This window comes from Aplidium turbinatum, chromosome 4 (assembly GCF_918807975.1).
Source record: "Aplidium turbinatum chromosome 4, kaAplTurb1.1, whole genome shotgun sequence".
Taxonomy (NCBI): domain Eukaryota; kingdom Metazoa; phylum Chordata; class Ascidiacea; order Aplousobranchia; family Polyclinidae; genus Aplidium; species Aplidium turbinatum.
The window spans coordinates 3,710,431-3,727,690 of NC_137475.1; the positions used below are offsets into that span (position 1 = coordinate 3,710,431).

General features: G+C 39.2%; 1 protein-coding gene across 1 annotated transcript; it reads right to left on the reverse strand.

The window, feature by feature from the left end:
• Positions 1-2,552: 2,552 nt before the first annotated feature.
• Positions 2,553-11,346, reverse strand: LOC145768529 (3-hydroxyisobutyryl-CoA hydrolase, mitochondrial-like). Its single transcript, XM_082580039.1, has 8 exons — positions 11,205-11,346; positions 10,356-10,706; positions 8,799-8,922; positions 8,165-8,341; positions 7,544-7,752; positions 6,505-6,627; positions 5,787-5,932; positions 2,553-3,243 (listed from the first exon to the last, which is right to left on the reverse strand). The coding sequence occupies exons 2-8, from the start codon at positions 10,605-10,607 to the stop codon at positions 3,072-3,074; spliced, it is 1,203 nt and encodes a 400-aa protein (XP_082436165.1). The 5' UTR covers positions 10,608-10,706; positions 11,205-11,346; the 3' UTR covers positions 2,553-3,071.
• Positions 11,347-17,260: the final 5,914 nt, after the last annotated feature.

Below are 17,260 nucleotides of genomic sequence, written 5' to 3' on the forward strand. Positions count from 1 at the left end.
TTGATTTACTTAGGTTTATTTTTAATTAATCAATTCCATTAAAATAAAATGAGTGGAAAAAAGAGAAATATGACGAAGATTATCTGAATTTTGACTTTATACATGCGATAGTAAACGACCAAGTTGTACCACAATGCGTCATATGTTTTCAAAATCTGAGCAACGACGCTTTGAGACCAACTCGTTCGCAGCGTCATCTTGAAAAAAAAAACACCTTGACCATCAAAATAAACATTTAGCTTTTTTTTAAAGCAAGAAAGACTCTTTAAAAAAAATGAAGATTGCAAGGCGAGTGCTCTCGCCAATCGTCGTAGGCGGAAGTTGTAGAAGCGCCTTTCGGAATTGCTCACATGATAGCTCGGGAGAAGAAACCCCACAGACAATGTACAAGAGGAATTCTTGGAGCTAAAATGAAATTCTACTGAAAGGGACAACTTTGAAGCAATGCCACTCACTGAGTTCTGGGTGAAATATGTACAGACATTTACAAAAGTGTGAGTGTTGTGGCTATGGGCTACGCAGTTACGCACACTTCTTCCATTTTCATCCACTTGTGCGGAAATGTTTTTTTCTACTCCCATGAACATAAAGACAAAATCTAGACACAAACTTGACTGTGAAGCCGATCTGAGATGTGCATTATCTGCTACTAATCATCAAATTAAACAATTGGTAACCAAAAAACAGTTACATCCTTTGCATTAATGCAACTTGCCTGGAAACGAATTGCTGTTCTGCTTAATGTTTTTTGATTTTGAAGCAAGGTGGGGCGGGAATTTTGTTAGAATTGTAAAAGGGAGGCGTGCCTCAAAAAGTTTAAGAACCACTGCTTTATGGGATTTCTTCTAGTAATTTCAGAAATGTCTTGTTTTGGGGGCTCGTGCTTCTGATTGGTAGGCTACCGAGTTTTTTTCTTTTTATGGTATTGCTTAGGCTACTACGTTCCAACCCGGGTTCCAGCCAACAGAATGACTGTTTTTCAAGCACTGTAGGCTACTAATTTATGGACGTCAGTCCATGCAACAACTCATTAAATGCAATTCAGCTACTGTCAAGTCAGCAAATGAGATATTCGTGCTCATTTTCAAATTTGCTTGGTCATCGTTTGCAAAACTGAACTTGCTAACTGGTGACATGCCAAGTTTCGGTTTACTCAGTTGCATCGTTGACTAACTTTAGCCACTCGCTGAAATGTTGCTTGCTCAGTGCACAACTACTGACTTGCAGAAAACTCCTAATTAACATATCCACTTGAAATGCGAGGTTTTGTAGTTGTGATGAATTTGTTTCTTTGAAACATTACTGGTGTCTTATATTGCAGGCTGCCCATGTTTTAAACCATTGTAGTTTTACCACTTTTTTTCCCTGTATCATTGTTAGGCTATTTACTTTATCATTTATTTTTAATATTCTTGTAAATAAATTCAATTTTAAACTTTGCAAGTAGACAATATACTGATTATAGGCTATATGTGAAATATTAACAAGTGAAGGTTATCAAGATATTGTAACGTCAACAAACATGAATCATGACGCTTCAGCTAGGCTACTGGTTCCAAGCCTTTAGTCCTCATAGGTAGGCTACCGTGCCTGCATCAAAGGAAAGGTTATCAGGGAGTCTGGCAGCGCAGACAAATTCAATCTGTTTGTAGCTCAAAGCGTACCTCCTGTTAATTTTATAATCGTGCTGTAGGTTATATTACCGTATGGCGTATGCTAAGTATCAGCTACCTTAAGACTAAGAGTAGGCCTACCTATTTGCTCTCTATAAAACCCCTAAAATGCAAACAATGTCTTTTTGTTAAATTATAACGTTTCTTTTTGTAACATACGTGCTTTTTCTAACATAGAGCAGGGTATTACTACTGTTTATCCTGACGATAATGGTTTCATTTGGAACCAGAAGCGAAGATGAAAGGCATATGTTATAGTCTGCATGTCGTATTGCTATACAATTGAACTCTTAAAAATGTTCAGTAGCCTACAATATAATGCCACACTTACGGACTTTAAAATGGAATTACTAACAGCGGTTGATAGCAACGCAGTCCGTCTCCGTGCCTGGATGAAACAACGTGACTGCTTCCACCTCATACGCAAGAAGAAGTAGAATAGGCAATAAATTTATCAACAAATGGATTTCTTCATACCGGTAACTCTTTTGAATAGTTAGGGTTATGTAAGGTAATCGCATCAATCACATTTGTCTGCAGTGAAGTGAGGGAGAGCCAACGCACTGTGGTGAATACATAGAAAGTAGACGCGCGCAACTGCAATGAAGAAAAGTCGAACTAGAGCGGTGGTTTCTCAAGTGTTTGCATGACAGACCTCTTGACAGTTGTTCATTCAAGCCTCCCTTTAAAAACCACCGTCTAACAGATCAAAAATCTGTTTCTACCAAAGCTCTATCACTGAACGTTGTGTATGATTGTAAAAGTGTAAACAATATAGGCCTACCTTGAACGGGCTGTTACAAAGTTTAAATGCGTATAATCAATCAAGAACTGTTCTTTGCAAGACCTCTGAAAATAGTTTGGGAAACACAATGTTAATACAAGGTGATAAAGTTTTATTTTTAAAGTATATCATTGAAAAACAAAAGAAAGCTGAAAGGACATCAGGGCGAAGAAAAGGGAATTTACACGACACGAACAAACAGTTGGGACATGCGAGGCAGTTCTGGCGGATTTATACCCGAATCTAGTTCACTTACTCAAAGACCGCATCGGCGATGGTGCTTATGATGATACATAGAAAACCAATTTCAATACGTCACCGAAACACGCCATGATGAAAACAATCACCGAGAAGCTGCGTGCCTGAAACTGAAGTAGTCCACTAGCCCTGAGCAATGAAATACTGATGAAGTCAGGATAAGACAATAAAGAACTTGCCAAGCAGCTCAAATTCACGTTTATCTGCAATATTTGGCCGAAAGCATTAATGGCAATTACCCAATTCTGAGCAGTAGAGTAAAAGCAGCCAAGTATGATAGCGGCGGGAGAGGGGGGATGAATGCTGTAGTCATCTAACCACATGCCATGACGTAACGAGATCGACCCTTCCGCGACCTACAGCTGGAGTTCCTTCAAACCACGCGGTAGTCTGAAGTAGTTGTCAATCATCTCGTCTGTCACTTCTGCAAGCGTCGAGGGTTGCCACTTGGGGTTTTTATCTTTCTCGACCAAAAGGGCACGAACTCCTTCAGCAAAATCATAGTTCCGCAAACAGTTGCAGGCAATTCTGAAAATCAAACGACTTGTTTGAAAAACTAGCGAGTAGTAGCCTCATACAGCGCTTATTCTCTGTATACATGAGAACACAAAGCAGTCACAAATTCGACATGTTTTCGCAATTTTTTTATACATTGATGCTGTTGATGGTCGAAAGTTCCGGAACAATTCTACTTGTGACGACAGCAGGGTTACAATGGCGGTTTAGGGAATGAAGAATAGAAACTGAAACTATGTAAAAGTCAATTTGCAAAGTTATTTTAATTGTCATTTATTTCATAGAGCAAGTAGCGGTATAGAGTTGTTTCTTAGCAGCAATAAAGTTGGTTGTACTAGATATAATGCCATTCATAATCCCCACAACAATATCTTAACTTTCATTTAAAACACCAAGGACCTATTCGAATCATAGGCGCGAACTTTTCAAAAAACCTTGGGGTGCGAGAAAGGTGATGATGTCACAACCTTAACGCTATTTTATTCAATTAAAATAGTCTTTGATTAAGCTTACTGACTTGTTCATAGTGACACCTAGGTCGCAAACCAAATTTATTAGAACCGCTTCTTGAAACGATTAGTTTTCGCATGCAGTACGCCTAGTCGTAAAAATTTTGATATTGTTAGCTCATAATTGGAACAGTCGGAAAACAAGCCGATTCATTTCCTTTTTGTTCGTGCGAGTGAGTAACAATCAAGACAGTGAAGTTATCGAAATAAAACGCAAAAAATCGTGTTCTCAAGCAGAGTAGAAACCCGTTATCAGTTTTATTAACCACGTTTCTCGTTTTGCTAGTTACTTACCTTCAAAGCTTTAACAACGGCGAAGTGTTTTCTCTTCTGTTTTTTTTTTTTTATCGAAAGTCTTTATATAGTCTTTTATCAAATACCGTATATACTGGAGTATAGGTCGAGATGTTCGCAAGTGATATTCACCTCAAAAAGACAGGTTCGACTTATACACGGGACAAGCTGTTGTCCCAAGCTTGGCAGTTTTCAAAATGAACGCATTTTTGCTGCGACAAAATCATTGCCGACGTAGATTAGGATTGTGAAATGGCGTCGGCCGAAGTATAAGTTTTGAATACGTTTATTTGCAGTTAATTTAGAAACTTAACTTTGCAAACTTAATTTTCAAATTTAATGATTTCTCGTCAATTCTAAACTTTATGCACTTGTTGGGCAATATGCAAAGCTCACGAGACAAAACAGCAGCAAGAGCTGTTTTAAGAGATCAAGTTTTTTGTTTTTGCGTGTAGGATATAATCGTTCTTATTACGTAACATTCCATGATCGTTGAAGTCGATGTCAAACTTTAGCGGCCGCATAAAACAGTGATGCCACGTGCCGGGTTGGCTAGGTGATAATAGCGGTAGCCGGTAAGAGACGTCGGTAATGCAGGCAATATCTGCGACCAAGACCATTAAACACCTTTTCTTTTATCTGTTTTCGATTTAATTCTCACACATTGCGAACAAAACAATGCGTTCTGTTCTGAGTTTTTTTTTTCGCTGAGACTTCTCGGTTATTTGTCCGAAATGACTCGAAAAAGTTCGGTCATTTTTTATTTATATCAGTCAATTTTAGTCATTTTTGGTCATATATAGTCAATTGACTTTATATTTTTTCGGACATTTTGACCGAGTTGACTATATTTTTTTCGGACATTTTGCTAAAAAATCGGTCAATGACAAGTTCTGTTCAATCATAATTTATCTCACAGCGGGAAGACCTCGTTGAACATGGCGCGTCTAATTTAGCTGGTTTACTTAATATTGCCGTGAATAGTGCTACGTGACTATTCCAACAGCAGTGTAAGTTACTCTACTACGCTCTACTTTGAAATTTCCTCACCGTATGTCAATGCCAATACCTAAATGAACCACCGATCGGAATGGTAGTGTCGGAAATAAGCTATTCCACTTATACACGGGAGAAGGAAATATCACCGATTTTCAGCTCAAAAGTAGGGGGTCGACTAATACACGAGATCGACTTGTGAACCTACACGGTAGTGCAGTTTTCTCATAATTGTTGATATGCATCAATACAGTGCTTATTGAAGCAAACACGGATGACAGTTTTGAAAAATGCATTTTTTCTTCAACCTGTATTTACGTATTTGTTCGTTGTGTCGTAGTTTCAACTCGATAAAGTTTGCTACAATCGATTTCATGTTTAAAGTCACAGAAAATCTAACGGACGTATGGATAACTCGTGAAATGAGAATAAACATTCAACCTCGCATTCGCTTTTCGCTACCACGCGTTTTGACTTTGAAGTTGCTCCTCACGCGCGATGTGCGACTGTGAGCGTGCGTGTCGTGCGCATCTCAGTAGTAATTCACGTTCCAGAGAAAGCCATGCGATCAGCTGCTGTTTTGCGGGCAAGAGCAACGTAGGCTATTCTTCGCTTTCGGCAATCTTTAAAAATCTCTTTCGCGAAGTATTTTATCTTTGAAACACCACTTGTAATTGCCATTTTGTTGCTCCTCAATCATAAATTTATTGGGGGCGCGTATGATTCGAATAGCATCCAATAAATGTCATGACAAACCTGTACTCGAGCAACAAGCATTCGTCAAGAGTCATGCTCTCTCCAAGCATCAACAACCTGTGTGCCACTTTCAGTGATGTGGGTGACATCTTGCGTAAAATGCGTAGTTGTTGTTGAGCCCAGTCGCTGCCATCTTCTTCCAAGTTCTAAAACACTAATCAGTAAGATGCAATCCTCACAAGTTTCGATGAACTTTCGTTCTCTGATTTTCGTTCTTACCTTTCTACACAAATTGTATTAGGCGTAAGAGGTCAGTACCTTTTACGTGGTTTGCCAATATTACTGTGTTCTACTTTGGAACAGTCCGTCTATCAGCACGAGCTAAGCTTATTCCATTTTTTTCTATGTGTTGAAAAATCCAATCAGTCTGATTTTGCGAACAAGACTAAGCAACATTCGATGATTCAGCTTTCAAGGTGTGCGCTGAAGCAGCACATTTCAAAAATAGCTCTCCTTAATCACTTTCAAAAATGGGAAGCCCAGAGGATGGAATAATTTACAGGCAAAAATATTCCAAAAAGTGGAAATTCTACTCCGTTAATTTAGATGACAGGGCTCACATCAGTGACTCAAAGTATGACAGTTAAATAAGAAAATTGAAACTTTTTCGTTACCATTCCATTCCATAATTTTCAAATGAAAAATCGGCACACTCCAAATGCTGATCAGTAGTGATCTAAGAATACATAAAGCAGAAAAAAATCACAATATGCTTCACCTCAAATACTTGTTCCACAGTGTCTGCAATAAACATTCGCTTAATATCTTCCTCTCGGTCTCTTAAAATCAAATAATCTCGCTCTCTTCCAGTTTTGCACTCTTCATGGTATCTCCGCAGGAGCTAAGTGAAAAGAAAAATAATCATGAAAATTATATTTTATCGTGATGGGAGAGAAAATGCTGAAAAATTGAAGCCAACCAGATAGGTATTAGTTTTTGTTCTTCCACAATTCACCAACACAATTTTGGTAAAGAGATGATTTTTCTGAACTGTAGACAAATAAAACGTAGTAACTACACGATACTTAACATAATACTGTATAATGATGTGAAAATAAACTGAAGGCCATATTAATATTATGTTGGCCCTTTTCAAGTAAATAACTGACTGATGTTATACATAAATTTAAATTACAAAACTGATCTACGTACGTACACAAAATCAAAAAAATAAACGCATAAGAATGAAACGGCAAGGCAGAGGAGAGGCAAAATCACATCACGTTTAATTGCCTAGGAAAAAACACAAATCATTGACGCAAAATTACGTGAAGACAATTAGCAGATAGGAGGCGCCTGCGGCGGTTTTGTGTATGTATTGCGCAAAGCTCACTGCTTGCAGTTTGAGCACTTAGGCACTAGTACCATTTTTGGAACTTAGGTGCCACAAATGGAAAAACGTCACATGGAGGTATATATCTCCATGGCCATACCAGTGAACCTACCGCACTGAGGAGGCTGGAAGGCCGAAACGGTGTGCACCGTTTGCAGTTAATTTCAATTTATGTATAACATCAGTCAGGTATTTACTTGAAAAAGGCTAACATAAGTAATTAAGTATGGCCAAAAACGTTTAAAGTGTTTAGTTTATTTTCACGTAATGATATTATGCTAAATGCCTTGTAGTTGTTAGTGATCTATGAACAGTTAAAACCTAACAGTACAAAATTAAAAAGGAAACTTAAAACAAAGCGTGTGTGGATAAAGCCGACAAATATGACATCATACAAACTACAAATTAAAAAGCAAATTCATACATCAGTGATGTCTTGTGGAGAAGGTGTTTTCATTGCGACCAAATCTTGTTCCAGTTCAGGTAGAACGTGGCTATCAACCATTCTAGTTGCTATTCCAGCTTTGTAGACGTCTCTGCCTTTCAACGTGTACCCGGTGAGGGCAAGGAACTGCCCGAGATGCATGCTCAAGCGTGGAAGAAAGTACGACCCCCCAACATTGGGAAAGAATCCTATTACATCAAAGCAAGGTGTGATCACATGCAACGTTTGTCAGAAATCAGAATTAAAAAAAAAAAAGATACAACTTGTAGAACTATAACTTGAAATGGGTAGAAAATACACTCAATAATACGTAGAAAATAACAATACTCGTCTCCGGAGATCTGGTCTATGTCCGGCATAGAATGAGCCTTCCACTTGCCAGAGATTGCAAAGAACTAAAGAAGTATTGCAATTTACTCTTGCATGAACACAGAGTTGTCCTTTCAAAATGGTGCTTGCTCCCAAACATGAATGTATTGTCACTTTTCAGTTTTACAGCAACTAGTCAGAGTGTCAGTATACACACAAAATTCTACAGAATAAATTTTTATCATTCAGCAAAGTTGCTGAAACAAAAAAATTATTCAATTAGTTAGTTACCAATTTTGCTTTCTGGCATTGCAAACTGAGTTCGTTCTGTACAGACTCTATTTTCACCATGTACAGAAACGCCTGCACCTCCACCCATTGTTATCCCATCAATGAAGGCGATGTATGGAACAAAGCATGTCGCAATTCTATAATTTAACTCAAGTTCAGCACTAAAGAATTCTTCTCCTAAATAGTAAAACACATTTAAGTGTTATTAAAAAGAAATGATATAGCTGGATCTACTCACTGTGTGAATTCAACAATTAACAAAACTCAACATCCGACATCCACGAGATGGAATCTTATCAATAGATACATATATACATATTCAATCAATTGCTTTAGTTTTTATATTTGTGATTTCTTGCTACCACCTTCGATGTAGCTTATTCTTGAAGTGCATAATTGCATATTATAAACAACTATACCCAGTAGCATGGTGTAAAGATGGAATTTGAAACAAAGGGAGCATTGCATCAGAAAACTTCAAAGGATTAGGAACAAGAAAAAACCTTTGTGTTTCCCAATATAAATAAGTACATACTACACACAATACAATTAGTAAATTGCCTAAATATATCAAAAAAGATAATTGTAAAACATCATAAAACGTAACAATCTATTATTCTAGTTCTCTAACAACCTGATCTGAAATTGCCCAACGTTGCTGCATCTGTGATCTGACGGATATCTCCTCCTGCACAAAATGCTTTGTTTCCTGCTCCTTTCATTATTATCATGGTGGTTCTTGGGTCTTCTTCCCATTCCTTATCAAAAGATCAAGACTTTTCTCAGGCAATTTAGAAATCACACCAGCTATTCCATTTTTTACAAGGTACCATACTGACAAAGCTATACATTATATACCCGTAGATTCTGACCTACATCTAGATTTCACTATGTAGCAGTCATAGAAAGCACAACTTATATTTGGAACATTGCTACAATTCAACTGTAGGCTACTTAAACCAGTTGTTGAGACAGTGTTCTTCCCAATTCCTTTGTTCCATTAGATATTTAAGAGTGCGTACTGTGTAGGCTATATATACATACAATTAGAGCTCGACCGATATATCGGTCAGCCGATATATATCAACCGATATCAGGTGTAGCCAATATATTGTATCGGCTATTTTTCGCCGATAAACATCGACCAGCAAAGCCAAACTCAGAACCAGCCATACATGCCTTTAGAAGAAACACAAGTTGCTCAAACGTGCTTGCACAGCATGAACAATTGTTGCGAGAATATGATTTCCCGCCCATTCTAGTGTGCGCATCTAGAAAATGTTAATACTGTATCCTTTGGCTTCCAGTTCCATTCAAGCAGGAAAACTTTCGAGTTTTACGTTGCTTCAACGATTGATGACATTGAATCAGTGTAACAAAGGTGAATTTTTCGCTAAGAATCGATGGGAGTACCAATGTACTTCTACACTAACCACGCGCAAGTTATTTCAAGTCTTACGTCACAATGTCTGCCTTTGATCTCCGAGTGATATTGATAAGGCAAGATTCGTTACAAAATTAGATCATACGAGTAGGCTATCACAGCAAGATGCCAAGTTTTGGTATTACAGTAAGAAAGAAAAGGCCCAGAGAAAATTAACTTTCGCTCACATGACATGCAAAAATAAACCCAAAGAAAAAAGCCGAGTGAAACTTTGCACAGAAGAAAGTAGTAGCGTCATTGTAGAAGTTTTCCGACCCGTGCCCACTGCCCAGAGCATTGTGACGCAAGAAGCCACATGACCTCGTTCGGTGGAAGTTAATCAGTTATGCGGCGTATTGCAGCTACACGGCGCTTTGACTCTCCTTGCGCACGTTGTTAGTCTGATGAAAGCCTTCGCTGAAATTTTAAAAATCCTTCCAAACCGTAGCCACAGCTCTTAAATGGCGAAGAATTCAGACCGGACACGTTTGTCCGCCGTCAGCAAAAACGAATTTCGAGGCCTGGGTTGTTTCTTTTTTGTTTGGTGTTTTTTGTGATTAGTGTTAAGAATGATTTTTCCATTACAACAACTAATGCGTAAACTTTCTTGGACTGGTTTGTTGCTTAATAACTTTGTTGGTAACAAATTTTTCGTAGCTGATATATATCGGTATCGGCCTAAAAATTTCATAAATATCGGTATCGGCCTGAAAAAGTGATATCGGTCCAGCTCTACATACAATCATACATTTAATACAAAAAAATTACCTTTATTTTGGGATATATCTTCTCAATCATACTCCAATTCAGTGCATTCAATGCTTCAGGTCTATTAAGAGTGATAATTCTTGCACCACCCTTTTCTTCAAACAGAACGTCATCTTCCGCAAATGCAGCTGATCTCATATTTCTAATCCACTTAAAAGACATTTGTGAAGTCAAGAAGTTATCAGTCACTAGTATTTTATCAAAATGTTTCTGAATAATATTCAATCGCCGAACAGTTCGAATTGACATCATCTTGAATTTTAGATTTTTATTCTGTTTATCACAGCTTTTTGTATCGAACTTTGTTCACTTGAGACCCATCCAGTTGTAGCCCCACAGAAAAATAAAATCCTGAAAAAGATGCAGTTTTAAACATGCAACTTGTTGTTACAATTGATAATTTGTAAGTTACATAGGTTTTAAGCAACCACAACGAGAGACAAGGCATTTTTAAGGCTTTGATAATGTGAAAAGCTGAAGCGAAGCCCTACCTCACGACAGTTGATATAAAAACCAATAAGTGCAATCTACTATCCCATGAAGAACATTACTACAGTACAAGCCTACCACACTTTGCAAGAGAATTTAAACATAAAGGAGGTAAAGTAAATACGTAGTATATGACTGGTAGGTGTAAATGGTATAAATATGTCAATACTGAAAGTTTAATGTATGGCACCGGTAGTTGATGAAATACTGACAATAGTCTAGGACTTACATTATCAGAACAAATTTACTATACAAATGTCAGCATTGCCATTAATGTCAACAAATTACAGCCGACGGTTAGGTAAGACAACCAACTAAGCTGGTTGAACAGTTAGCAACTGCAAAGTTGTTGAAACCCACCTTTCTGCTCATAAACGCAGCTTTGAACAAATGCAAAAGTTCCTCACTACGTGTGGTACCAATATGATCAAGTAATGAAGGCGCCAATATCGCTGCATAACTTTCTCACGACCAACTTGTCAAGCCTGCAAAAACAGAGACAATAGCCACGCAAGAACATTTTCAAACAACTTGTGTACTTTTCCATTATGCTGCAGCATTTTCCATGACGGAATCATGGCGTCACAGATGAATAGTCACAAAAAGCGATCTTGTTAGTGCTTCATTTTCTTTAATTCACTTTTCATTTTTGAATCAAACAAACAGGTCCCCTCTACAGAGCTCAACGCGCAAAATGTTACGCCGATGATGGTGAAATGAACGAGCAAAATATAAAATTTAAAAAATAATTACAATAACGCAGTCAACAAACAATGCTCATTGATCATGTGAGAATTGTCAATGAGTGAGTAGACTTTGAGTGGCATAACTGATATACCACGATTGGACAAGTGCATCCGACGTTAGTCCCTAATCCGACGTGTGTAGGGAGGATTCATGAAACAATTTCATGTTTTTTCTCAAGCAATAAAGACAAAAAAAAGAATCTTTGCATCAAATAGAGCAAGGAAAAATAAAGGAGTGCACTCAAGACGAAAATATGGAATAGTGGAAGTTTCGTGTGGCCTCGTGGTCTCGAAGTAAGTTGTTAAAAGTGTTTCAGCATCTGTGAACTGTGTTGTAAGCACTGGGTAGTGCAGTCCATGGACAATTTAGAATCGAATGAGCTTCCAAACTAAAAAGTCATTGTGCGTTTATCAAGAATATACTTTTGAAGCGTTTCTGGCGTTGCCACTTCCGAGTTCACAAAGTTAGGTGCTCACCTGATTTAACTGTGCTATCACGGCGAACAATTATCAACAAGCATCCAAGCGCGCAAGACAGCAAACCACCTCAAAACCCGCCAGTAATTGTGTGACGTCATAGTATGTTAAATCCATTGTTTCATTATCAATTTATCTGTAAACAATTGTCGTTTCATCGGCATGCTGCAGCTCAATGAAGAATACAATCATCATCAATAAAATAAAATAGCAATATATGAAGTAAGTATATATTGCATATCGTGAATGGACTCATATCATCTATCAATGACGTAACACTGGATCTGTATTTTCATATTTCAATATTTTAAAATATCACACACTACCTTCTCCTGATATGCTGCTCTTTCCCGCTCGGATCAACCTCGCGTTGCTTTTAACTCATCGATAAACATGATTTCCCGATCAACTCGATGCAACCTCCAAAGTTTCATCCCACTATTCTATATTTTTCCTGGTAACGTAGCCTAGTCATATCTACGCTTCGATCGCTAGTCCCCCCGACCCATCTGGGCGAACCTGCCTTAACGTCTGGCCAGTGCACATCCGTGCTCGTTGGTTCAACGTCAACACTTTTCCAGTAAGTAAAGCATACAATATATTCCCACATACCTTCTTTTTTTTTACACCAATTAATTGAGCCTTTGCTCCAGATTTTATATAATTTTCGTCTCCCACGAGTATTCAAATCGTCCTTGTAGCTAAGCTTCTCTTCCTCGTGGGAGACCCCAAACTTTATCCGCTCTGCCTACGGGCAGATCGGGTATAGGAGTCAAACGTACTTGTGTTACGGTCACGTGATGGAGACGTGGGCGCTGCCTGGCTTTATAAAACTTCTGTCGCCCGGCCCGTCGTGAGTTGACCTTTTTGCGTTTGCAGAAAGCTAAGCCCTTCTCCCTGGCCCGTTCCGCCATTCTAACTTTTGCGGACGAGTCGCACAAAATTCTCGATCCACACTTTCCTTCCACAGGTACCTAGACTCCCCAGCCTGGCCCCCGCGACCTAAGCTGGTGGACTTCCCTTTCGGGTGCATCGCCACCCCATAATCACGCCGCTCCCCGCCTCCACGGGGCGTGGTAGGCCGGTTCTTTAAAGTCTCTGACCTGGCTATGTTTATTGTGTTCTTCTCGCCGTGTCAATTATTTTGTACTCGTGCGTCGTTGATCAAAATAAAACAGTTCATCATCTCAATAACTCATCAAAACAATAATAGACTTAGCAGCTAACCTAACCGTTTGGTTTGTGTTAACTATCGCAATAATCGTTGCGCGAATTCTTGAATTAAGTAGGCTATAGCCTAGATATTCCAGGCAAATTTTCTTTATGTTGTGGTCAGCTTCTTAGGCTAAATCGTATTATTTAGGAATCAGCCGGCTTCAATCGAAAACTGAATTTTTTCCAAGTCACTAGGCTGTAGTGTGTTGTGGCCCTTTAGCAAGTGGGAACTTCAAAAACGTTACCTGAGGTCAGGGCCGGATTTAGCTGATGGGGGGCCCGGGGCACTTTTAGATCGGGGGGCCCCCCTGCAAAAACCTTTTCAAGCCTACGGCGCGAAAAACCACCTCTGCGTCTACAGTAGGCTACGTAGCATCAATCCAGCACTGCACAGCATTTTGCAGAAACTTCAAAGGCTGAAAGGAAGAAAAAATAACACAAAATCACATTTTTTCCACGTAGGGGGCCCTTCAAAAGTCGGGGGGCGCGGGGCACCTGCCCCTTCTGCCCCCCTTCTAAATCCGGGCCTGCCTGAGGTGTTCCCACCTTCACAGATAACATCATCACTTCATTACCTATCTTGATTCACATTTAAATTCATTAATTTGATTATTATTGGTCTAATTAACTAGGTGAGTAGCCTACGGTAGCGTTTGGACATAGCCTAGTTTGAAATTTGCATCATTTTGTTACCGGTTTACCTTTTTTTAGACACAAAAAACTTTTCCCCAACTATACTTGCGCAATATCACCGAGATAAATGAAATAGACTATGGTTGAGCGAGCTAAAAAAACTTTAAAATTGGAACAAAAAATTGTAAAATTACAAGCCGAAAAGCGCTGCAGAAACTAAACATGAGTGGGCCCTCAGTCAGGGGTTTGGAAAGCAATAAATAGCCTACGGTCTTGCAAGATTTAATTAGCTATTGATTATCGAGCTTCTGTAGAACTTTTATTTTTTTAAAGGATCAAAAAGCATTAATTAGACTAAAATGAGTGGACCCCTGGCAGGGGGTGGTTAACACGGCTCAGGTAAATGGCTCCCCGGTTGGGAACCATTGGCCTTAACAGTCACGTTATGGCAGTAAACGTCATGGGAAGGGTAAATGAGGTCACGTGATAATCATTTCCACAGCCTCTCATTCACAATTCACATGTCTATTGATTTTTAGGAAGGCATAGTGCGCTGTAAGTAGGCTACTTAGACAAAACTTTGCTGCAAAAAGCTGTTTTTCGTTTATCTACCCCTTTGAAATAGGCCTATGGTTGTTTGCAAATGTGAGTAGCGTGGCTTCAACAAACATAAAACGACAGGAACAATACATGATAATGGTGTTTGGGAAACAAATTCCTTCACTTCAATTTATTTGAACCATGGCGATCTATAGGCTACTACTGGCCTTCCCAACGTGGCAACAGCCAAATAATGTGCGGGCCTATTAAGTCTTGGCAACTAACAGGTATTTGGCGTAAAGAGGGCGTCTTTGCATGAATTATTACTAACAAACAAATACTTCTGAACCAGTTTGGATGTTCAGTGGGAGGATCAAGGGTAGGCTATATTCTATCTGAACATGAAACCCTTTTGGAGTATTTTTTAGAGTTTTTTGATGACGAGCCGTTTGGAAATATTGTCTGTGAATCAAAACTCTACGCTCATCAAAAAGACGGAAGTGTCTTGATTACATCTATTGCTGAAATGAAAAAGCTTATAGGAGTGCTCCTATATATCAGTATTGTAAAGATGCCTTCAAGAAGGATGTACTGGGAAAGACGAACGAGATAGCCTACTTTCCAATAGCGTACTGCATGCCACGCAACAGATTTGAAACGCTGTTACGTTACAGGCACTTCAATGATAACACAAACATGAAGAAAAGGGACGAGGAAGGCTATGACAAACTATTCAAAGTGAATCCCTTGATAGAGCATCTGCAACGGAAATGTCAGCAAATTCCTCTTGAGGAATATAATATGCCATCGAAGACGTCATAGTACATCAAAAACGTCATAGTCAATAAACGAATAGCCTGCCAAAAATCTTGAAGTCACTTTAGTTTTCTGGTTACTTTTTGCAAAATCGTCATAATTTATCGTCGGTTTGTTCCCCACTAGTGGGGGTGGCCGATTGTTTCCGCGCAGCAATTGTTTTAATCCCTTTTCTCCATTTCACCCTGTCCCTTGCATCTTCCTCCTTCAGTCCGACTTTTTTACATTCATCCTTCACTTGTTGTTTCCACGTTCTTCTTGGACGACCGCGTTTCCTCTTCCCATCCACCTTTAGATCTAGTGCCTTTCTAAGAAAACTTTCTTCCTCCCTCCTTATCACATGTCCATACCATCTTATTCCATTTGCCCTTGCCAGTTGGTCTATGGTCTCTCTCAGTGGCGTACGCAGGATTTTCTCAAGGGGGGGGCCATTAACGGTAGCGTAGTCAGGAAATTTGGAAGGGCGGGTTTGACGACCGGCGGGCGAAGCCCGACGGCGTTTTCGCCTAAGACGACACCCAGCGGCGGGGGGTCTGGGGGGCCTCCCCCAGAAAATTTTGAAAAATTACTTTGAATTTGGTGCATTCTGAGAGCATTTTCAACAAAAATGTGGGTATGAATATTCCTGTAAAATGGTGGTGTTAGGTGGCATAGCAAAAGGATAAGATCATGTTTTCTTCGGCATTTTTCGGAAGTAAAGCTAAGTCTCTACGTTTTCTTGTTGCTAATTCCTGGCTGAGATGTTTGAATGTTTGGTATTGGCAAAACTCGCTCTTTTAATTCAGTTTTGTTTAAAATTAGGCAAGGTTTTTTAGACTGAAAGCATCATTCCCAAGCATAAAGAGACTGAAAGCATCATTTTCAATGTCGTGACGTCACACAACATCTTAAGGGGGGGGGGGGCATGGCCCAATGGCCCCCCCCCTGCGTACGCTAGTGGTCTCTCTCATTTCTAGCATATCCAACAATTCTTCAGTCCTTTTTTCCCTTCTCGTTTTCACCCCACACATTGCTCTTACCATTGACCTTTCCGTTCTTCTCAGAATTGCCAGTTTACTCTCTCTCAATACCCATGTTTCGCTACCATATAGCATTGCAGGCCGCACACAGCTCCGATATACTTTTCCTTTCATCCTTAGTGAAAATTTTCTGCCATGCAACATTTCCCCACATTCCCTGAACTTTGCCCAGCCCAATCTTGCCCTTGTTGTCACCGCTGCTTCACATCCACCACTTCCATTTATCCGATCACCCAGATAACAGAAGTCTGTCACTGTTGAATATAATGAATGAAAAAATGAATAGGCCTATAACATTTCTTCTTCGGTTTTTGACCTTCAGCAATCGAATTTACAGGACAATTTGTATCTTAAGAATTTTCATATTTGTGCATTCTGTATGCCCAATGTAGCCATTTGGCAACATTTTTTAATTTTTATTTAAAACACAAAAAATGAAAATTTTGATAAAAATGGATTTATTGGGTCACAAATGTCACAAAAAAAACTTTTTTTTCGTTTGTTGAAAGTAGTCCGGGCATTAAAGGGTTTACATACTGAGTGTTTTGAAAGTTGGGTCACTCTTGATTTCGTGTAGCCTACCTTAGATTCTGTTGATATCTCGATTCTCATGGTATTCTTAACATGTAGCTATTGTCCTGCTTTCTTGCCACTTATTTAATAATATTACATCTTAATTACGTTTTGGCACTGTATTTACAATTCTTAGGCTAAAAAACATCACTTGTAGTAGTAGTAGTCCAGTTTTAATCCGGTGATGTCCCCGTTACCGAGGGTGGCCGGATTCACCTCCAAGTGCCGCAATCGTCTTCACACCCTGCCTCCACATCGATCTGTCTAGCGCGTCCTCTCTTGTCAAGCCCACCTTGCTGCTTTCTTCGTCAACTTGCTTTTTCCATGTTTTCTTTGGTCTTCCTTGTTTTCTACGACCCTCCACTTGCACTTACTTGACCAATGAAAATTGCTGATT

What these genes read in the sequence shown, in the direction of transcription:
- LOC145768529 (XM_082580039.1), bottom strand. Translation starts at nt 10,607, where the DNA reads ATGATGTCAATTCGAACTGTTCGGCGATTGAATATTATTCAGAAACAT. An exon ending in AATGCCAGAAAGCAAAATTG is followed by an intron (nt 7,753 to 8,164) that starts GTAACTAACTAA and finishes TTGATGTAATAG; the next exon opens with GATTCTTTCCCAATGTTGGG. An exon ending in CTCCACAAGACATCACTGAT is followed by an intron (nt 6,628 to 7,543) that starts GTATGAATTTGC and finishes CTTTTCACTTAG; the next exon opens with CTCCTGCGGAGATACCATGA.